This window comes from Cryptomeria japonica, chromosome 2, assembly GCF_030272615.1.
Source record: "Cryptomeria japonica chromosome 2, Sugi_1.0, whole genome shotgun sequence".
NCBI lineage: Eukaryota > Viridiplantae > Streptophyta > Pinopsida > Cupressales > Cupressaceae > Cryptomeria > Cryptomeria japonica.
This window is the reverse complement of record NC_081406.1, coordinates 127,586,457-127,611,200: the sequence shown is the minus strand read 5'-3', so window position 1 is coordinate 127,611,200 and position 24,744 is coordinate 127,586,457. Positions and strand designations below refer to the sequence as shown.

Sequence of the window (24,744 nt, the reverse complement as noted above, 5' to 3'; positions counted from 1 at the left end):
TTTTTTCTTTTGGCATGACACGCCCTCCAGCTCCACATGAAACGCTTTTGACCTGGAGCTACGAACTGGTGAGGCCACAACGGGGGGACCTCATCCCCACACTTCACTTGTTCAAACCTGCGAGCACAACGACCCAATGAAGACACAAGGCCTGCGAGCGCAATGGCCCAGCAGGGGTTTGAACCTTGGTGGCCGCTTCATCAACAAAGTGTTTTAACTCCGACACTACATGTTCGAAGGCAACATATTTCACATGTTAATGTACCAAGGTATTAACATATATCTTATCTACCCTTTGGGACTTCATGAACCTCGATGCTAAAGCATAAACAAATATTTATCAAGATATATCAACACCGTACAAGCCAAAGTAGATTCCAATGCTTTAGATCCATCTTGATATAATAAGTTGCCCTAAATTGTACATTAGATCTAGCATTTCATTTATGATTTTTACATTCTCACGTTGTTGATTCCTATCACATGTTCCATGACATTTACAAGATGACTATGGTAGGAAATGTAGGGACACATGTTGGGGATGACAATGATGGGAGACCGTTTTGGGATGTAGGGGACAACAATACATATAGAACTAAATACTAAAGTCAAGATTAGAACATTGTAACAACAATAAAAAGTTAAGCAACCTTTGAAATACATGAAAATTAATGACTTCATTTATTCAAGTATAGATCCACATGAAAAGTAAGATTCATCAAAGATTCAAGTTTAGCCATAATGGATCAAGCTTGTTGATTTAATTATAGTTGTACATTGTTATAAGGTTAGGATTAGGATTTCAAACAACTCTTTGGGGCTCCACAAAAAGATGAGATTTATTAAAACTTAAGTGTAGCCATAATGCATCAAGATTCATTGATTCAAGTATAGTTACACCTTGTTTAGAAGGTTGAGATTGGGGTTTCTAAAGTCTCTGGGGGGCTTTGTAAAAAGATAAGATTCATCAAGATTTAAGTATTTAAGTATGTTGTTTTAGTTTAAAAAAATAAAGATCAAGGTTCCAAAAGTGGTGTGGTTTCTCATAACCCCACACTTCAACCCTCCTTTTTTAAAACTTTAAATTGCTTTGGGATTGTTTATCTTCTAAAATTCCATTTTGGGGTATTTCAAAATTTTCTTCAAATTTTGGGTTGGCAAGAGGATGTTTCTTGGTTGTCCTTGCGTGCTTAAAACAACTAGAGAATAAACACAATGAAAGAAGGATGTCTGGGAAAGCCTTAGGCACACCATTATGTATTCCTTTTCTATCTTTTCTCAATGTCTATCTTTGTATATGCAAATTCTATACAAGCAGCAAGCCCTAATTGTCATAGTACAAAATTGTATGATATGTGCAAGTAGGCTCATTCTTGTCAAGATATGATATAATCATATTGCTTTACAAACAATTCCACTTGTGATGTGTTATTTTGCTTCAGTGGAAGATGAGCAATAATGGTTTTCTTTTTACCTCCACATTAATGAGACGGAAATCCAAAAAAATGTCTTGAAATAGACTTAATGTTATTCAAAGAACTTACATAGTCAAAAATGTGCATTCTATTTATATTCTAGTTCATATTTATTGTACCATAGATGTATCTCAAATTTTCTTTGTTGCTTTCTAATGTGAAACCCCAATTTCTCACGTAAACCTTGAAGAATAAATTATAGCATAGATGATGTCTAGCTTGGTGTAGGTTAGGTAAATAAGACTCCCAATCAACCAAACGTAGCATTTACTTGAGGTGATGAATCATGTTTAGAAAGTCACAATATTGTCTATTGGTAATGACATGGGTTTGTAATCTTCTATCTTGAATTTCTCAAGCAATGCCTTTGCATGTTTTTCTTGATACAAAAAAATTTAATTCTACTTCTACCACACTTTAAGTCCAAGACAATAATGTAAGAGCCCAAGATTTGTTATGTTGAATGATCGTTTAAGATCAGCCGTTATTGTTTCAATCATTTGTAAAGAACTCCTGGTGATAATCATATCGTTAACACATATCGTTAACATATACTGTCAATATCACATTCGCCCCCCCCACTTTTTTTTTTTGTAAGAGGGGTAAATGCTTTGACCTAGAGTTTTGAATCGGTGAGGTCAGAAATGGGGGACCTCATTCCAATTTAAACATTCAATAATAGCACCCTAGTGAGCCTTGATCGCAAGAACAACAACACCACAACTTAACCATCACAACATGCCAATGTCAACATCCCCCCTTTACTCTTTGAGGTAGAGATTGGGATCAAAGTTTTTCCTTGGTGACTTTATGTTAAAGGAGATGATCATTGATCTTGATGTACTAAGTTTTGGCAGCTTGTTTTAGACCATAGAAGGATTTTGCAAGTTTGCACATTTTTTGGTGTTGTCCAGGTGCAATATATCCCATCGATTATGTCATATGGATTTCTTCTTTGATATATCCTTGAGAGACACACTACTGACATTCATCTGAAGAACTTGCAAAAACCATTTTGGTAATCTTGATATTTTTAGTGGAGGCAGAAGTATTTTTCATAGTCAATGCCTTCTTTTGAGCATAGCCCTTAGTCACAAGCTAGGTTTTGTACTTGTTAATGCTATTCACTGTTTTGTATTTGATTTTGAAAACTTATTTCCATCCAATAGCCTTCGTACTTGGTGGAAAATCAACAAGTTCTTATATGTTTTTCCTCATTAATGCATTCTATTTTTCATCCATGGCGTTTTTCCAAGGTTGTGACTCAAGAACTTGCTTCATTGTTTTTGGTTTCTAATTTAGGATGCTTGTGGATAGAAGGGCCAAATTCACTTCCTTGTGAGACTAGCTGCAAGTCTTTGGCTTATAGTTAAATTCATCTGAAATTGCATCTGATTTTGCATCCTTCATGGTGGTACAATACCATAGTTATTTTGTGCATAGGAGATCAAGACCAAGCTGGACATAGAGGTGGAGAGTAGTCCTTTGTAAACAAAACCTCCTCTTATGCTGCACTTAATTTTGTTGCGTGGTGAGTTTCCTCAAGTTTCTCATCTTCAATCTTACTAATTCTAGGTGTTTGGTGACTTAGAGGTGATGGTGAGGGAGATGTGTTGTATCCTTTTTCCTCATAAAAAATTACATCATTATCGATTTACAACTTCTTTGTAGCTAGATCTAGAAGTTGATGTTCCTTTGACTCTAAACTATATCCAAGAAAAATGCATTCCAAGGGTTTTTCAAACTACTTTTTTGCTCCACTTTGGGAATGTGCATGAAAGTTGTACACCCAAACACTCCCAAATGTGAAACGGAGGGGTTTTTTTGGTTCATGTCTCGTGAGAATTGGTTTTTTTGAGCACTTTGGTGGGTGCCTAAATCAACAAATACACAACTAAATGAATTGCTTCAAAACGTAGGAATTAGATTTGCATCTTTCAACATAATTGTACCTTTCCAAAATGGTACAATTGTGCCTATTTGCAATACCATTTTGTCGAGGTGTTTATGTTGTGGTCAATTGTCTTTTGATTCCATGTTATTGAAGGTAGTTTGGAAACTCCTGGTGAATTCCCCCCCCACAATTTGAAAAAATGGCCTTGAGGGAATGACCAAATAATTTCTTTGCAAGAACTCTGAAATCTTTGAATTTTCAAAGGCTTTTATCTTGCTAGTCAATCACAAGACCTACATTTTTTTGGTATAGTCATCTACAAAAAGTTGAAAATATTGGGCATGATTATGATTGGGTGTTATGAATCTACATAGATTGGTGTGCACCAAATTTGTGGGATTAGAAGCATGTGTTTTTGTAGTTGGAAAAGGAGCTTAATGTTATTTCTTGATAGTATAGTTGGGACAAAGAACTTTTGTTTTCTTTGTGGGGGAAGTCCTTGGGACATGTTAGTTTCTTAATGCAAGAAGATAGCCTATAAATTGAAATGATCTTTTTTTTTTTTGCCAAAAGGATTAGTGGATGAATTTGTTTAATTGCAAGGGCCTTGTCTTCATGGTTGACATTAATTGAGTGGAACATTTGACACACTCTTGAGGCGCAATCAACAACTTCACCATTGCAACTCTTGTTTTGAATTAGGTATAGTTTGTCACTATTATTTCAATCAAATTCAATCTTTAAGTTGTACTTTAGAACTTGATTGACTACTATAAGGTTCTTTGTGAGCCCTCAAACATAAAGAACCTTGATAAATTTGCATTTGCGAGTCTTCAGTGGTAAAGATGTCTTGATAAGTTGCACTTCATAGGATGTATCATCACTAAGTGAAACTTGCCCTAATGAAGTTGATGAGGTGAGGTTGTAGAACTTTTATTATTCTCATGTCACGAGTTTGGATGCACTAGAATGAACATACTAAATAGGACTTTTAGAAGTGGAGTCCTAAGTTGTTGCAACATATAGAAAATCTTATTTATCAAAATCACTTGTTGAAGCAAAATTCATGTGTTGCTTTTTGTGCTTTATTTGCCAACAGGGATTATTCTCCTTGCCCCTTTGAGAATTCTATGTTGGATTTTGTTGACTTGATTAACCATTGGCAAAATATCATATTAGTATTCTTGGATATTGTTGAAGAGCACACATAAAATGCTGAGAGGAGGGCGGGGGGGGGGGGCAAATCAGTATTTTAAAAACAAGAAAGTCCTTGAACATAGAGAGTGCAGATATTAAGACACAAACACCAAATTTCTTGTGGAAAAACCTTTCGGGTAAAAAATCATGGCAGATCAAAATCTTTCTATAGCCAAATGGACACCAACCCAATTTACATGAGTGAGCACCAACCCTCCTTGAAGCACCAACTTTGTACAATAGAGGCACCAATCTCAAATTTAGAAAAGATTTAAAGTGAAGTAACTAATTACACTTAGAGCACATACACAATCATAATTAAAATTGAAAAATGATGAAAATACACATAGTGAGAGCACTTTTCAGTAATTCTGTAGCAGCAATTTGATTCCAGTTGACACTCTGTTTATTTGCACCAGTTCCACATTTTCACTTCTGAACTCATATAGAAATCCTTAACAAGCAAACCGAGTATGTGAATTCTTAACTTCAAATTCAGATTTCATTCTCGAGAGTGATAGATAAATGATAAATTTCTCTGTGCATTCTGGTCACCCCCATTCTGCAGTTCACCCGCAGTGACAGCCCATAATTTTTTTAACTCTCTTCGATATCTTTGTTGCAGCCTCTTTTGGAATCAGTCGTCCCACAAATTATTTTTCCTATTAACACTATATGACCATTTTTTCGATGTCAAAAACATTCCATCGCATCTCACAGATTCTCGATCTGCTTGCCAGGCGTATTAATCAACAACACATTCTTGTCACAGTTCAGAAATCATTTTTTTTAACATAATTTTTACATGATAAAATCTGTCTGATTCATAAGTAAAGAGGCGTTACATCCTCCAAGACAACCATCGAAGACAAATAAAAAACAGCACCTTAAATTTCTGCAGATGCACAACATGGTAACAACGTTGAAATTCTTCCAGTAACTGCAATGAACCAGAGACAAAACACATGTTTTGAAAAACAGCCAGCCTCATCGCTAGAGATGTGATGGTCTAGCAAGCTACTCCAGAAAGGTCTCGATATTTTTTATCACTTGGCAGAAACGAACTACTATATCCAACACAACAATGCATATGTAAATGAAAACGCCCCAGACATGGAAATAGATTTTCTGTTTCTTAATAGCTGTATAATCTCCAAAAACTTAAATGTATTTTTTCAGCTCCAATGCACCAATAAAATCCATCTAAAATGAGACAGTACCAGCTAAGAATGAAATGCATCGAATCTCACATATTATTATCCTATAACAAATTTGAAGTTCTGCCCCACTCAACATGTTACAAAGGAATATGCAGTTATCGCTCAAGAGGAGATAAGAAATTAATGATTAGATGGAAATAATAACTTTAAGCTGAACCTGACAATAATGTGGACTATATACGTTCAAAGCATATTTTGATTTAGCATCCACAAACAAACTAATTAAAAATACGATTTCAAAGACCCCGTCCTCTTGAAGATTCAATGGATGACTTGTCAGGCAGACATGACACAAAGAAGAATGAGGCAGACACGTAGGCAGCTTAAGTAGACATCCAACCAGCTGAAGCACACAGCCAAGTAGTTGAAGTAGACACCCAAGAAACTCAACCAAACATCCAACCAGCTCAAGCAAGCAAACAAGCAACTCAACTAGACAGGCAACAACTCAACCAAGCAGGCAAGCAGCTCAACAAAGTAGGCAAGTAGCTCAACCATACAGGCAAGCAGCTCAACTGAAATTTCAATTCAATCTCTGAACCTCATCAACTGACCTTTGACATCAATGCCAAAATGTTCAACAATTGTTTCCCTTCTTCCCACAGATGAGACTTTTTTTTTCGGTGTAGATGCATTGTCTTATTTGGGTTTTGATGAACTTGATGAATCAATTTGATGTTCAATTTTTTATCCCTTTTGTTGAGATGCGAGGGCTTGATTGTTTGAAAAATGGGAGGTCTCATCATGAATTGCTTATTCTTGTTGAAGCAACTTCACTAACTCCTCAAACAATGGCTTTCTAGCAGTCATGTTGGGACATGTGACAAACTTGCGAAAGGTAGAAGGCAATGCTCTGAAGACGATGGTTATGTGAGAGACATTTTCAATCATCAAGGCTTGTAGAATGACATTTCCTATGTCAAGCCTTGACACATAGTCGTATAGCCTTGACATATAGTGGCCAGTGGAGAACATTCAAGTGTCAAACTGTTATGTAAAAACTTGTCATGAGCACAAGAGAAATCAATGTATATTTTTTTAGTGTTTAGGTACCACTACATTTTCTCTGAAAAGGCAGCTGAGAAATGTACAACTCTTTCAGATTGGGTAGGCGAAAGAGTCAGTTTGGAACTCTCCCACATAAGTTGTTGTGTTGTAAGTGCCTGCACAATCACATAATTTGGTAATTGTTATTTCCTCAACATTTTAAAAACTTACAGTGAACATTTTGAGGGATTTCTGGATAAGAAATGTAAAGCTTCTCCAACTTGACTAAGTGGGTTAAATTTGGCAGGCTTCTCATAAGGTGATTATTTTCAAGCCTTCTTATCATTTATGTCAGTAAACATAAATCAATGTACGTTCATTTGATAATATCCAAGCTAAAATCTTTGTTAGTAATTCTTGAGATGCAGGTCATTAACTGTAGCAAGCAAAATATGATTTAGAAACCCAGAAGACTGAAATTATGAGCAATTGCCACAGTAAAGGAAGAATCAAGAGTACCATCTAACATTGTTCTATTTTAATAGTTGATATTGCATGATTGAAATTTAATATTCAGCATCAAGCTTGATAGTTTCTAATACTTCCTAACTAGACTGTGTCCGACTTCTATTTTATCCTTTTCAGGGACTGTTAAAAAAATTAGTTTCCGCCAAGTTTTAAGTTTCTATTAACCATAAATGAAGGCTGCATACAACTTGAAAGTGAATTAGCATTTCAGACGTACATATTAATCAGTGCAGTCATGTTGGCAAGAGTTAAATAGAGTATATACCTCTATTTCCCAACACTCTTCACTATGACAATTTTGACACATGCAATAGTAAGACAGACAAAAGTTCAAGTCCACTATACATCACTTAACTTCACAAGACACAACACTGTTTAACAACAACCTTAACACAGGTTACAAAAGTACATCTATGATCACGTTAACTTCACAAGACTGGTAAACAAACATAACTCATATACTTCATATCAACAAGATACAAACCCTTAAAACTTAAGAACAAGTTCTTTCACTATTACCATGGTCAACTTGAACATTTTTACAATATTTACACAGAATCTACATAGAAAGCACAAGACTCTTTGAAATGGTAATTGATTGTTCGATATTTACAATTGAGACAAAAGCTCCTTAAATAGAGATTACAAGCAGAGTTTCTAAAATAGAAATGAAAGACATAAAAGAAACATTCGAAATAGGAACTAACTACGAAAAGGAAATCCCTAAACTAACATACTAAATGACTATTATAGAAATATTACAATATTACTTTAATAGTCTCCCATAATGGTCATTCTACTAACTACCCTATAAAAGACTTGACATAAAATACACGTCGTTTGGCCATGAATGCATAGAAGGCTGCCCCCCTCTCTTCTGAATGTTTTGCGACATGAGCTTGCTGCTGAGACTCCCTAGTTGGACTTTTGATCAGCCAATCGCTTTCTGCAAAACATCTTCATATAACCAAGAAACGAAAACCATCCGTCCAACATGATGTTGGGTAACGAAGCCATCTCTCCTAGAGACACAGAAACTGAGACTAGCTTCTAAAAAAACTTCGATTTTTGTTAATAAAAAATCAGCAAAAAAACAAAAACCTACTATTCTGTCTAGAAATCGTCAAAAAAGTTGTTGTAAGATAGCACCACGATTTTGTGGAAAAATTGTCAAACCCTTAATGCAATGTTGAGATCACATACAATTTTGCAAAAAAATTAGCAAAAAACTTGGTTTTGTGGGAAAATGGTAAAACCCCATGACCACAATTTTTAGGAAAAAATCATGAAAAATCACAAACTCAAAAATCTAGAGAAAACCCACAAACACAAAAATTTGGAGAAAAAGGAACCCACAATTTGAAAAAAATCATGCAAAAAACGAAACAAACCACGATTTTTGAAGAGAAAATCGTGTAAAACCTTACACAATTTTTTTGTGGTTTTTTTTTTGAAAAAGTTGAAAAACCCTTCATATCAAAAATAATCTGCAAATCTAGGTTTGAAGAAACACCCACGATTTTTCCGAAAAAATCATGTAGAACATGAAATCCCCTTGCGAAAACGGAAACCCTTGGCGTGGTGTCAGAAAAAAACTAGTCGCAAAAAACCCTCGCACAACAAAAAGACGTCATAGCCATGACATAAAAAATGACCCGTTGAGCAATCGTGGCTTGAAAAAACCCTTGGCGCCTAGAAAGAAAAGCTGCGACACTCAAGAACAGGTCACATAGAGGGAAAGAAGAAAACCCTCGTTGCCATTGCCCACGAATAGAGGAAAAATCGCCAAAAAAACCTTCGAGATGTGGGCAAAAAAATTCCTAGTCATGCAGCTAGAAAAACTCCCCCATTGCATGATCTGTCTCACGGCTTGAGAAAAACCATTGTGTGGTGCAATTTGCATATGGAGAAAAACCACGACGTTCCACGAAAAAAAGGAACCCTTGTGATTCTCAAACAAAAGCCTTCGAAAATGTAGAAAGATGTCGACGCGAGTAGAGCTTAAACCTCAAAAATTTCTTCTTGAAAATCTGCAAAAAAACACCCGAAAAACAAATGTGATTTTTTTGCAAGGATGCCCATGAAATTTCACCTCAAAAAAGAATGTGATTTTTATTAAAATTCAACCAAGAATCTTCTAGAAAAAATGCCAGGGAAATACCCACAAATTTTTTTTCCTTAAAAAAATCTGAATAAAATGTACCTGGAGTAAAATTTGGAAAAAATTCATTGATGGTTGTGAAGAGCTCTTAAACACCGTCCCAACGTCACTGGAATCTTTAAAAATAGAGAAATTGGTGAAAAGTTATGAGCTCGGGATTGAAAATAGCACCTTTGACTTCAAATGGTTGTAGAATGCAGCATCAGCAAAAATAGGTGATAAGACCCACATATTTGGAAAGTTGGTGAAACCAGCTTTTTGACGATGTCTCGCTTGCCAAAAACAATATTGTATGCCCAAGTTATGGCCAAAAGAAAAAAACACCTCTTTTAGGGCACAAAGAGGGTCATGTAGAGTAGTCTGTATTGCTGACGTAAGCAGAATATTTTGCGCCAAAAAAAATCCCCTCCAGAAAACTTGCTGGAAAAATATCTGTCACCGGAAAAGAAAATTGTTGTTGGGAAAAAATCGCGGTAACTAGAAAAGTGGTGGTGTGGGTCGGGCGGCGACGAATTCTGCGAGCCGGACTGTTGCGGAGGGAAGCATGTGGCCGGGGTCGAGAAACATGTGACGGGGGTCGAGAAAAACGGCAGGGGTGGTATTGTTGGAGGGAATACCCACGCAGGGCTGACAGCACCTACGGGTACTGTTAGTACCCAACGCGGTGGTACCACCGCCTGCAGAGTGGTACGCCCCAAGTTTTGGGGTTATCAAAAGTTTTTCTAAATTTTTTTATTTTTATTTTGATATATTTTTCTTTGGAAAACAATAAAACCAAAAAAAAAAAAGAAGAATACCATATTTTATTTTTTTCGAAGTGCGTGCACAAGCGATGTGTAGACAACTTTTTTTTTGCCTCAGATGTCAACTGTTCGGATTTCGACGATTTTACAAGTGATCTTAGGGTTTTTGGCCGTTGTGGACGCAATGGTGAGGTCCGTTTGGGTTTAAAATGCCCCGAAATTGCAGGCACCCCCAGAGATCTGAAAAAGCATAAAATTGCAAATCTGACACCGTGTATCTGATTTCAGTGAAACAAAAGGCGATTCTGACTTTCTCGAGTCTTCTGGAGCTACTGGTGCGCTTCAAATTAACCCAAGATGAACGGTTTTCTGTGTATGCAAATAATCTAAAAAAAAAGCAAACAAGAATCTTCAAATTTGGAGCTCTGATACCATGTTAGAATTTGTGAAGTGTGAATCCCACAAGCCTAGTTATCTTTTGCAAGAATACCTGTCACACGTACAGAGAAAATTGAACAGCAAAATAATTGAAGACAATAACAATGAAATTGATTGAATTGCTTGAGTTACAATGAAGGATATGACATCCTTATAAAGAAATCTAACTCTAAAGATAGAAACCCTAAATGGTGGAGCTTACAAGATAGATTGAGAGTTAAAAATAGAATGCATGAATTAGTCATGTATGCACAAATAGCATAATAGACTAATTAAATGCATGAAACTCTTGAAATCTAAACATAGTTTGCATTATGCATGGAGATAAATATTAATTAATTATCCTTAATTAATTAATTAACTAAATAATAATTGCCAATAATTAATTACGAATTGAGGCATAGATTATCTAGTGAATTAATGCAATTAAGTGAATAATTAATGTATAACTTATTTACTCCAACACTTTCATCAATTTATATTTCACAATTCCCGGGCTGAACTCTCAATTTTATTCACTCTCATATATCTATGCTATTGAAATGCCTTTACATTTAAAAAATAAGAAGTTTTTGTCCCTTTTTCCACATTTTTCATTTTTTTAATCGTATTTTTTCCATTTAAATCCCAATCTATATTAAAAGTCTTATACCTTTGGTTTGCCTTTTTTTGCTCCTATGATATAATAATACAATAAAACATATTTAATAGCTTTTGGAATGTCTCTTTTAATAGCTATTTTCACTTCAAAATTCTCTCTAAATTACATTCTGTTTTCTGTTTTTCCACACAATATTTACACACCATCACTTAGATAAAATAGAAAAAAATTATTAAATATGTGCCGTCAAAAGAAAATTGCAGCACATCTCACTGGTGATTGACATGATTTATTGTTATGACATTTTTTATAAAATGAACTTCATTTCCTATTTTTAAAGCCTATAGTGTATACGACTGGATTTTGATAGTGGACTTAAGATTGATGGGTTTATATATATATGTGGGTGTCAGCTGATAGATCTTGAGACAGGCATCAACTGTATTTTATGGGTGAAATGCCCAAAAATGTGTGTGAAGAGGTGTTAATTTTAAACACTGATGGCATTAAGTAATTATATTGCCATTATTATTCTGAGATATAATGTGTCTTATATCACATTTTTTAAAAATTAGTTTTATTATATTGCGTTGTTATCATTTGTTTAAACTTTATATATTGTAGGTCTCCTCTCCTATCTGTGTTTTCAGACACATTTTCTGTGATGCATTGAATTTCATATGGACTTGGCAGTTGGGCAAATATTCTGTTGGTGTCAATTGTTTTTATTTTGATCTATAATTTTGGGCAGTATCTGGGCCTAGATGGTGAGGCTACAAATGGGAGATCCCATTCCCAACTTAACACATGCAGTATGTGAGCACAATGGTCCAGCAAGGGGATGAAGCTCTTGAACTTGACAGCCCAGTGGGACATGAACCCTGGTAGTGACAATAACGGTGCTACATCTTAACCAATGCACCATGGCCTTAGTGGATATTCTTGTTAATTGTTAACTTGCAGAATGAGTAAATTTTTTTAATTTACAGTTTGAACTTTGATCCACTATGACTAGTTTATCTTTGTGGACTTGACAATATATACAATGGATAGCCACAAGGTTGGGTACAAACATTGGCTGATAGAAAATAGGATGTAATTGTCATCCATTAATAGTCTCTCATATTTGATTATAGATTATTGGTTAAATCTAAGCTTTCAATTGCTGTTAAGATGTTTTTGTTTGTTGTTCATATACAAGTGATTTTAGTTTATTCTTCATTTGCAAGCGATTTTAGTTTATTCTTCATATGCAATAGCATTTTTTCAGTGTTCATATCATAGTGACAACATTTGATTAGACTAGGTGAGCCTGAAGGCAAGCTGGTTGCAATGAGTCCTAGAAATGTGGGAACTGAGTGCTTGGTGAGTTTGGTTCAACTCAGTGGACTTGCCAAGTCTTTTTCACAAAACTCAGCCATGACAAACAGGTGAAAATTAGAAAAAAGAAAAAAAATTCAAAATGCTTAAACCTAAAACACAAATTGATCTTTAATAGTTCAAAATGATATTTATTTCATTTGCAAGCACAAGGAAAGAGAAAAATTGAGAATTAAGGTTAAAAATACAATTCATTGAAATAAAAACCAGCAAACATATTGGCAAGAAACATAGTTAGGGCCTAATTACCGCTTTATGGCCTTGATACTTTCATTTTTTCAAGGGTCAGGACTCTTGGAGCTTGGTTAAAAGCAATAAAATTTTGAAAAATGGCATGTGCCATAAAGTTCTGTGTTGTCAAAAAGGCATGCTACTCCTTGACTCTGCTTGGGGTGCTTTCCCTTGACGCCATTGGGGCCTGCTGTCTCTAGATCCCCCGCTCTAGTTTGTAAAAAGAAAAAAGAAAAATCATTTTTAGCCAGGTCAGATAGAATAAGCAATATTCTTTATTCTTTTGACTTTTTTTCCAATCAAATCTCAAGTAATTTAATTACATTTACGTTTTTGGTTTTCCAAGTAAACCTATAATATGTAATGCTCAAATGGCCGTAACAACATTTGCAGACTTGTCTGAGATACAGGCTCAAAATCCCACATAGAGCTAGTTATGTTAGGCCAAGTGATATAAGCTCTTCTCTACCATAGTTCATGACTCCTTGTTGTGATTTTTGCTTTTGCTGCCATGGATATCATAATCCATGAGTGTTGTACATTTAAAACCAGAGTTGCCGGAAATTCCTTTGTCCCTCCCCGGGAACACGTTTCCCCGTATCTGTTCCTGTTTCTGAAACGGATACGTATCCGATACAGCCTACCTACATGTCGAATATTGTATCCACGCATGCCCAAAAATACTTGATTTCCAACCATGCTAAATACTAATGTGATTTGATTTTTAAACAAAATTGACATAAATCTTCCTAAATTTAATTTTTAAAAACTTCATTAATGCATTTAAAAAAAAAAATGGTATTAACAAAACCTACACCAAATGAGAAAGACAAATGAAATGTTTTTCTATTTCAGTGACCCATTTTTTGGGTTATCTTCCAATGCAACTTTTCTATTTTTGCATATTGTAAAATGTTAAATCTACTCATCATTATTTATGTAGCAATTATGTGTCTATATTGCTTTTGAAGTAATGAAAATCTCCTCGAATAACTTAGAAAATTGTGTTAAATATATGTGTATGTGTTTTTTATGAATGGCGTGTCCAGCCGTATCCATATTGGGGGTCTTAAAAAATAGCCGTATCCGTATCCGATACCGTATCTGTATCGGATACCGTATCCGTGTCCATGCAACTTTGTTTAAAACACTTGAGAATGTTTAAAAAGTTTGTTTGCTTCAATTCTAATCTTCTTAGGTACTCATTTGATTATGTATATATGTGTATGTGATCAAAGTAGCTTCTAATTGATAAGCTTATAATGTCATTAATGTTGATTTATTAAAGTGTGCATGGTAAAAGCTTATTAAATCCTTAAAAAATCTGCATATTTCACTCTTTTTCAATTTGCTGAGTCTGAAACTGAGGTAAAAATCAGGTGCAGATTTTTGGTATCATACACTGATCTTTAAAAGATGAGGTTGAGCTTAATGTGTATCTGGTTTCTTGACATCGTTTCTTGTGATGCATGCATATAGGGTTTTCAGGGCTTACGCAAGTCATGGCTAACATGGTTTGAACTTTTCAGGAAGTGTACATGTGGTCAACATGGGCTAAATCTGACGTTTCTGTATTTAAATACTTCCTTTTTAAAATCTGTACTTGCTGACTCGAGAAATTCTGATTCCCTGTCTGGCTCCTTGCAGGCAGAACAGTTCAAACGAATGCGTGGAATGCCAAATGAAGTGTCCAAATCCCTACCTACCCAAGAGAGGTCTTGACGGTTTTTTTTGTGATTTTCTTTCTATGGAAGCCTGCAGCCTGTTTGAATACCAATTATATTTCATATTGCAGGTTGAATACTGGAAATGTTTCCGAGCCTAAGAAAGCTGAGTTGTGCAAGCCACCAAGATACATTGACACTCATGTTCATGATGTTTATCCTGTGACCAAACCTGGTGACAAGCTTAAATTACTTGGTTCCAAAGGCAAATCTAAGGTTCTATTCCCTCATGCTTTTCAGGCCAAATTGACACTGATACTTATTTCAATTTTATATTTGAAACACTGCTTTACTTAGTTTTTAGTGTGAAAATATATGACAACACATTCTCTTTTCCAGGATTCTACCTTATTGCAGAACCAGAAAAAAGAGTTTGGCGAAACTTCTTCACTATCTAATGAAAAAATTTCGTCAACATTTTCCTTGTAGGTTTTGAGTTTGATTTATTAGTTTATAGATTCCAATTCTTGTTTCGCAATACATTTAGGTCAGGTTGAATGACTTACTCAATTATTGAGAAATGGCAGGAGAAGGAATAGAACTGAAGCATTACCTGATTATGTGAATTCCTCCACAAACTGTACACTTACATGTGAAAATGTTGAAGAAACCTCAATGTCTGTAAATTACAACAAATTTCTTAATGTAGCTGAACTCTCAAAAAACTCTCAAGTACTTGCTTCAGGAACAACAATTGACATGGTATGTATGTTCTTTATTAGCAACACTGAAAATGCAGGATACATGCAGTAATGGCATATGTTGAAAGACATAATGAGTGGTCACTTACTTTGTACTTTCTACTTAGAAATGCTTAAAGTACTGTCTGATTGCAGGACAAGGCATTGAAGGGATTAGCAAATAACAAAGTTGCAACTGCTACCCCTGCAACTCATGACTTGCCAGGTTCATTGGGGGATTCAGTACATGATTTTCCAAGTAACACTGTTGGTCATGAAGTTCAAATAGATGGAGATAAAATACCCTTGGATCTGAGCTTGAAAGCTAGCATGCGTCTAGTCTCTTCTTCTCCTCTCAAATGGTAATTGTTTTGAGTCCTTATTCAGAGATTTAAGTTTATGCAGCTATTGCATGCTCTTCTTGTTATTGCTAAGGATGATACATGGTAATGTGATGCCAAGACACGCCTATCTGATCATGTAACTTAATAGCAATAGAACAATAAAAAGATTCACAAAGTATTCTCCATGCAACACTACAATGTGGATTTTTGACCTTTTTAATTTTATTTTGATATTCTCAATGTTGGTATTTTGCCACATTCAATTAGAATTTGTTTTGTGACTGGTTTGAGATTTGTTTATTCATTAGGCAACTTTAGGTTTGATTGTGTCTTTGATGGAGACTGCAATCTTATTGTTGGAGATGTTAGCTGGACTTGTGCCTCTTTCCCATTGAGTTAGCAACTTGTTGTGCACCTTAGAGATAACTTTTCTTTTATTCTGGTACTTCGTACCTGGCTTACATGAGTTAATAAGACCATTCTTATTGACATACATGTGTAAGTTTAACATTATTTTTTTGGGATATGTGCCTTGACTAAAGTGGGCTTTCTTCTTTTCATTTGTAGGAATAGTGTACAAATATAAGGCATTCCTCTCACTATTTCATACAATCCATTTTGATTTTATCAGTTCTTTATTCAAAGTTTTCAGTATCTAGGGGCATCAGGTATTTCCTTTAAATCATTTTATATCTTAATATACATATGATTTTTTTCACCATATCTATTTGTGGTTTTTTCTTCCATTCGGAGTGTTTCATTTCCATAATTTGAGCTGAGCAACATCAGTTTGTTCTTGTTTTATATGGTTATTAAATGTTTTAGTCTTCTCACAAATGTATTTGTTATTATTTGGGCTTTGTGCAGATAGCTAAACCAGTTGAAGGTTATAATTAGGACAGACTATATGAAGGGCAGTTTTGCAAACATTTGAACCTTAGAATTATTTATGTTCTCCTATTAATCTTTTCTTTTTGTTGTAGAGTTTTTTTTTTCTGCCTATGTGCATAATTCAGCTTTGTAACTTTTGTCAAATCTTAAGAGAGTTTACATTTGTGTCATATTTTCAAATGACTGTGCATGTAGGAGACACGCTTATCTTTATAGCCCATTGCTTTAGCAATAAATATCTTTAGTGAGGCGATGCTTGACACATATTCAGAGGGTTATACTGGTGAGGTTGCAAGATGCATGCCTGTAAGGAATTTGAAGGGGATTAATTATGATGATTGTAACTTGTTTGCAATTATAGTTGCATATGTACGTTTGTCTTTTTTTTGGTTTTAGTGATGTTTAGAAGGTCTATTTATGGCTGCTATTAGGGCATGGCAGCTAAGGGTTAGATGTTATCTTTTTTATTTCTCGTTAATTAGCTTGTGAAAAGGCTTGAAGGGATCACCTTCCTAGATTTGGTGGAACATGAAGATGATGAGGAGAAGACTTATCATATCACTTGGCCTCATTCTGCCCTTTACTTGTCGATGGTTTGGTTTCTTGTTCAATAAATGTTGCTTTCCTTGTCTTGGGTATAGGGAGTAGTCATAGGGGAAAGGAATCTGCAGTTTTAGGAGCCAACAAATCCCATGTAGTTATTATAGTTAGTGGCAAGCAACATTTGTTGTTCGTATGCAATTTACTGTTTATTTTTTAAATATCTCACACAATGTTTGTGGTATTTCAGTTTCCTCTTTTTCTTGCATATGTTTTCCTCTTCTTTGCCAATATTCTTTTCCAATTATGCTACTTATTTTGTTTTTTGTTGTTTAATGTGTTGTGTTGTTTGTATACATTTATTTGTGATGTTAATGCCCAACATTTTTCCGTTTTGAGTCTTGACAATACTTTGTTATAGAGCTTATTCTTTGTAACTTGCTTGTAACACTAAAAGCATCTTGATTTTCTATGCTATCTAATTGGTTAAGGATGAAAATTTAGATCAATTGAAGCCTTGATCTCATTAATTGTGACAATTTTGGCAAACGTAGGATTGCAGGATGATAACCGTAGTTAACATTTGTGAAAAATAAATCTTCTCTACAAAGCAGATTTGATATTATTTTTTATGTTGATGAATCACCAAAAACAGTCCTTGGAACTCAAATGCATTTATATATGATGTACAACTACTAGAGATAGCAAGAAGCTATATTTTTTGATGATATTACTAAGAAAATTATGTTGTCTATAAGCTATAAAATTGTAAGTTAATGTGACCAATCAAAGTTGAATGTTTCTAAACATCTTGCTTAGAATTAGATCGAATGCAAGATGTAGCCGCTGATGAAAAAGTAAGTAATCTTGTACTAGTGCAAGGAGTCACAATGTTTCCATAATTGTTTAATCCTCGAAGTATCTATGTTATCGGTTCAGGTATGGGTACATGTTGATGTGTCTTTTATACACGATCAAACACAAAATAAAATACCCAAAGGTACCTTATCCTCTCTTGAACAAAGTTTCCTCAAATGCTGAAGATTTCGCCTAAGGATCAATCGAGGCAACTCCAAGGTTCTGGTATGTAGGTTCTCTACGTGTAGATAAGCACAAGTGTTCGTTGTGTTTGCTGTTTCATCAAGGGGCCTTATGTACTTTCTATGAAAGCTCGTTCTTGCGACTACTTAACCAATGAGGAACAAGACTTTCCTAATACTAACCGATGTTTCAAAAAAGGACAAAAGATAAGGGATTAGAGAGGACTATGCTAAACTAAGCCTATGAATGATTAAATGGAGGGCAATCTTAGTGAAACTCTACCATTCTTAGTATTGCCATAGAACAACAACTCTACTGAAATCGGTGCGATCTTCTAAGGGAATTCAAAGATTTTCAAATCCTTCATGAACATAGATACCATCAATAAGGTGCATATCAGCACTCATGTAGTGATTGAACTCTAAATAATTTCAATATCTCCAGTTGACCACACAGGGCACACTTACAATCAGTAAGAGGCTAGTGGTTTGGACTATGAGCTTCTCTAAAAGATCAAGCACAACATTTATCACTCAATTTAACTCTAACATCTAAATACTATCTTCAATAAAAGTGATTCAAGAAGATAAACAACCATGTACGAAGCCACAAAGATTGCAATAAAACACTGTAACTTCAATGTTTCATTAATCTCAAAGCAAAATGTAACAACAATTGCTCAACTTTCTCTCTTCACCAAATTTGTACTCTCTATGAATAATTACTACTTCTCTTCTGCTAATAACCTTATTAACCTTACAAATGAAATGAGTGAGAGCTTATATAGTCTTCTCAAATACAATGAATGGCCCAGATTTAAAGAAGATCAAGGGCTGAGATTTCGACACCTAAACCCTAGTTAGGGTTTGTTACAAAATAACCCTATTTAGATAAGCATTATCATAACATAGCCAATAGAAATTGGCACGAATAACAAGGAAGCATCCTCCAATAGGGATTGAATCGCCACATCATTTCATAACAACTTTTCATCTAGAATTTTGTTCCCTTTTCCTTGTTCCTTTCTAGCACATTCAATGAATCTGGACGTAATCCCTTCAATCTCTGCAATGGGAATCTCAGGTAGGTTCTTCATTCGTTCTTCCAAGTGAAGGACCTCATCAAAGGCCGCAAGAAGAGTCATCTCCCATCCATGCTCCATCTCTTTTGTTCTCTCAATCAGGAACATAGTAGTATACATCTGATCTCGTTGCTCTTTTGTGATCATGCTGTCCTCTCTACAAAAAGATGACCTTGATCCTGTCCTCCAACTCTTGGATATCCACATCTGTTTCAATCTCTATCCTTCTATCAAGGATTGCACATAATACATCGAACACCTTATCCTGAATAGGATGGATAGTGTCGTCAACTTGGCTACACCTACTATTGATGTCCTTGAATAGAACCTCCTTCATTTGGAGCAAAGTTGACCATTGTAGGAGATTATGGGCTCCACCATCAACTATCCTTTCTTGTGCTAAAAGCTGTCTTGATGTCTTCCTTACCACTTGAAATACTGGGATGGTAATATCTCTAGTGTGAGTGAATGCATCGACAATTACCACTAAATTATGAATGATCTCAAGGACTTGGATGGCCCTGTGGATAGTTTTCATCATTCTTCCGACAAATTCCTTGGCTACCATGTAAGATCTATCAATCCACGTATCCATGAGTCGAGCTGAGTTCTTCATCTTTTCTACCTGATTTATTGACTCAAGAGGGAGTGCCTGCAAGGGTGAGACTATTGGATCCTGTCGCCCTAATGACTCATTAAGTTGGCTAAAATAATTCCTCCAAGCATTAATCTCCTTTTCTAACCTTTTATTCTTTTCTATCTCTTCTTTTAGCTTATCATTGACTGCCCTCACTGAATCAATCGCATCTTCCATGCCTTGCTCGGAGGTAAGTGGACCAAGATCAAATGTCTCCAAATCATATTCTTCTTCCATGATCTCATCGTCATACTTGTCCACCGTTGGTGTAGCTATCTGTATCTTTCTGGAGCCCGTATCATCTCTGATCACCTTAGATATCTTTGTAGCTTTCTTCTTTTCAATCCCCTCCTGAGATTTGCTTAGAAGACTCTTCAAATCAAATACTTGCTCCTCTTCTTCAACTACAACTTCTCTTGCAAGTCTTTCTCTGAGCCAATTTGGAATGGAAGATTTTCCTTCTTTTACTTGCATTTCCTCTGGCAATGGCCGCTCGCCCCTAAAAGGAGATGTCGCTTCATCATCATTTCTTTCTTCTTGCTGATCATTATCACAAACTTGGAGAGGAAGAGACCGACTTGATGATTGCTGAGGTGTTCTCCTTTGCCTTGTTTATCATTCTGTACTATGGACTCCATGGACTTATCTATCTCATACACCTTCTCTCTTTGATCCTCTCCTTGACTTATCTCTTTTTCATGTTTGGAGGAAGCACTAGGAGGATGATCAGGATTCACTTTTTGTTTCTTCTTGGACGATTCTCTCTTTTCAGGTCCCTCCTTTCTCTTCGACCCCTTAGCATGAGAAGTGTTCTCACTTGCACTCGCGTCTCCTTCTTTCGTTCTTGTTTCTAAGCTGAATGTCATAGCTATGTTTTGTTCCTTCAACTTTTGATGCTGGACATCCACCCATCTACGAGTACAACTCAAGACTGGATCCATCAATGCTCTCAAGTCTGCGACCTCTTGTTCATCCCAGTCGATCTTTACTTCTTTGTCTTCTTTCTCATAGGAAGATTGAAGATATTTGCCACTATCCTGTGCTTGATCTATTACTCTATAGATCTTACATTTCCTAATGAGATCAAGGGATAATCGAGAGTGCATCTTTCTTTTTACCTCTACATCATCCTGAACATTCATCCAAAAGTCTTCTACTTGAAATACATGCTTGTACTTTTTCCCTGCAGTTTCTTCCACATGACCATGAGTATCAAAATTATCTCTCGAAGCAAAAGATGTGAATGAATAGAGAGATAGTTCCTTTTCTGCATCTTCAACTGCTTGAAAGTTAGAACACAGTTCAATTGAATTTCCAAGTGAAATAGGTATAGGGATACCATTCCCATGTTTATGTCTTGATGCCTTAGCACAAGCTGCCAACTGTCTAGTCACTTCAAGTAGCACTACTCTATTCATAGGATACCTTGGCAACATATAAGGAGGTGAGGGATATCCATGAATTCTGATGTAGGTGAATTTAGGAAATTGAATGAACGACACACCGTGTTTCTTCATGAGCTCTTGTGCTTCTAGAGACAATCGTTGATGAATTCCTCCTTGTAGTGTCCTGGTGATATGCATTGTGAAAGTATCGTTGACTAGCTTGTATTACTTCTTAGGTGGGTGATATAATGGGGCATAGGAATCACACACTCTTATCTCTTCGGGCCCTCTCCCAACTATGTCTCTGTGTTGTAGTCCCGCATACTCGTACCGCATACTCGTAACATCTGGTTAAAGAATATATAACATATGAGCTCATGTGGAAAAATTTAGTAGGGACTAACCTTCTCAACTGCACGTTTAGGTTGTTATTGATAATCCTGGCCCAATTGAACATCCCCTTTCCTTGAACGATCACTTGTATAAAGAAAAATATCCACCTGTCGAAAAAGAAGGCTTGAGAGGCACCTACGATTCGATTAAGCATGGTTATCAAGTCTCTGAATTCTTCTTGGAAATCAATTATGTGAGGTGTATTGGGTATCTTATTTAGGCGAGGCCTACTCTTGAGCAACCAATTCTTATTGACGAAATTCAGACAAGTATCAGGATCGTCTTCGTAGATAGACTTGGCTCCTTCTAGGCTCTTGTAGATCATATCCCTTTGCTCTAGAAGATGAAAAGCTTCACTTATAGCTCCCTCTGAGAGATAGGCGAGGACAGTCCCATCCTTGGCCACAATTGTCCTTGAATGCGAATCATAGTGCCTGATACATTCAATCATTAGCTCATGACACCTGAGTGTGGGAGGGAAATCTGCCGCCTTGATGATTCCACTCTCAATTATCTTCTTGGCTATGGGTGATGGCTTGTCGATGTAAGGTGCTTCTCGAAACTTCTTCACATTGAAGTTTCCTAAGTTGGTGTCTCCGACATTGCTCCACTTGGATGTGATCCTCGTTTCTATGTCGTCACTCCTTTGATCTTCCTTAATGAGGGCTTGCCGAGTAGAGGATCCACTTGCCTTGGGGTTTTCCATTTATCACCTATATAGATACCTTAAGTTAGGGTTTTAAAGGGATAGGTCACAAAGATGATTAATTCAAGACCTAAAAATAGCAGCTATACCTATACTATGAACTTCAATTTGAAAATGAAAATGATAAGCTTTTAAAATTACGAGTTTTCAAATTGACATCACATATGAATCAAGCTATATCATGAAGACTTAACTTCTCAAAAATAATCGATATTGAACTGAATCAGATCTTCATTAAAACTCCCTCAAATAAATCAGATTGCACATACCGTAATCTTGATTTTTAGTTATCAACCTGAAAAAGATGGGTAATTGTTAAATTTCTGTTGAATTCGCCTCCTTTCCAAGTGATGCTTTCACAAGATAGCCTCCTTAATGATTCAGACCTGCAATCTAAATATGTTAGAATCTCCTTGGATCGGTATTCTCTAAATTCACCTTCTTAAATCTGAATTTTATTCATTGCTCCTTGAATTCGCACTTTGGAGAGTTAGATCCAGGTTTGAAGATTGATAGTTTCACCTTGACCTGCCTTCTTAAGTCTTGAAATTCGCCTACAAATCAGCTGCTATAGTCTGCCTTTTGAAAAAATCGGCTCATGAAGATTATTAAGCTTCCTTCTTAGGATCTGCAATTGGCTTCCTTAATACTTGATGAAACCTGCTGATGAAGTTCACTTCCTAAGTCCGCTCTTTAAATTCGCTAAGGAAGAATGTGTTTGAATGATATAAGAAAAATAAACCCATCAAACACTTTTTGTGAGCAATGAATCATTTTGACTGATTATTATGAAAACCTTTGATTTAGAAAAAAAGGGCATCAGAGCCATGTGCTGATTAGTTGTGATAAATCACAATTTTTCCTGATTCTACAACTATGGAACTTTATAGGAGATAAAGGAATAACTAATAAGTCATTGTATGAAACAAGGCTCTTTGTTGTTTCTTTGTAATTTTGGATGATACAATTCTTCTAATGTTCTGGGGGTATTTTAGTTGTCTTGTCACGAGTAGTCCTCTTAAAAACACTGCTGAAATTTTCTCATGACTCACTTCAAGAAACTTACTGGGACCTTGATAACTAATTTTGTATTTTGTGTATAATTATTTATTGCACCCACCATTCCACTAAGAATTTGCACCCTCAGTGGATTAGGTTTTGATATCTTTGTTGAACAGAGGTATTAAATTATTAATAGAATCTTAAATGTGATTGATCAGGTCTGTGTAAACCAAAGAGGACTCTTTTTGGATTGAGACCACAAAAAGATGGATGATTGTTGTTTACTTTATAAACAAGGCCCAATATTTGAAGAAAACACAACATGTGAAACCTTTATTTTTGGTTGTGCAGGTGTCACCAGATGACTACAACGAGTGAATTTATGGGCATGAAAGAGTTCATCTTTTCATTGGATTCTTTGGAAGATAGTTTTCAAACAAACAACAAAGTTTTCTCAAATTGCACAAATGTTCAAGTTTCATTTTGGCAAGCATTGCACTCTTGGGTGCACCCTCAATCTACATTACCATCTTCTCTTATTTCTACAATGGCATTGTCTGCAGCACGTGGTGGTGCTGTAGGTATGATGTGTAGCTTTTTCTAACTATCTATTTTATATTACAAAACTTTGGCCTTCAGTTGATAGAATTGTGTTCTTGATTTCAGAGGCTTAATAAGTATCTTATATGTTTGTAGAGGATGAGTTTTTATCAAAACGACTATCTTCTTGGGAAGATTCATTTCGATCAATATATTACATGTTTCGTAAAAGGATGTGCAATATCTTTTACTGTAAGTATGTGGTTTTGCTTATGTATTTTAACCTTTGGCCTTTACAAGTGTCTCATAATGACATCACATTTGCACTATGGATTTTACTTCTTTATATGTTTTTGATACTATATCAATATAGAGTAACTTCTGTGTTGTAAAATTTGCAGTTTGCACTCAACAATTTATAGTCATGTTCATGAACAGTGACATAGAGAGTAGATGTGCTGCTTATCTCACAAGATCTACTCGTGGCCTTCGAGCTTTACTTAAGAAGCATGTAAGAAACCTCTTGCATTGCAACTTTTAAGCACTGTATTTGGTGTTTGTTTTGTAAGAGAGTAATAAGAACATATCATTAGCAATTGAAGTGCTGGTTTTGAGAGTAATTAGATTATGCTAAATGGAGCATGGAAAGGCAGTATTGATATCCGTGAGTGCATCTCATAAGACCATGAATGAAATCTCCAAATATATTAAATAAATTATTTTGATCTACTACCTAAAATATCTGTAGACTACAAAATGGAGCTCAATTATAGCACCTTATTTATTGGTCGGTAAACTCTTTTGACTGGAGCTATGAACCAGTGGGGCCACATTGGGGGACCCCATCCCCAAGTACATTATCTGAATGATGAGGTATTAACACCTCCATATTTGTTCTTTGGAATTATCTCACCTTATCACTCTG

General features: G+C 35.6%; 1 protein-coding gene across 2 annotated transcripts in view; it reads left to right on the top strand.

Moving 5' to 3' along the window:
• LOC131036362 (uncharacterized) overlaps positions 1-24,744 on the top strand; it is a 99,840-nt gene that overhangs the window by 8,820 nt on the left and 66,276 nt on the right. For both annotated transcript variants that reach the window (XM_057968227.2, XM_057968228.2), the window contains exons 3-10: positions 14,503-14,570; positions 14,651-14,795; positions 14,919-15,004; positions 15,107-15,281; positions 15,416-15,621; positions 23,631-23,860; positions 23,976-24,071; positions 24,221-24,330. In XM_057968227.2, the coding sequence (XP_057824210.2) occupies positions 14,503-14,570; positions 14,651-14,795; positions 14,919-15,004; positions 15,107-15,281; positions 15,416-15,621; positions 23,631-23,860; positions 23,976-24,071; positions 24,221-24,330 (1,116 nt within the window). The remainder of the gene's footprint in view (positions 1-14,502; positions 14,571-14,650; positions 14,796-14,918; positions 15,005-15,106; positions 15,282-15,415; positions 15,622-23,630; positions 23,861-23,975; positions 24,072-24,220; positions 24,331-24,744) is intronic.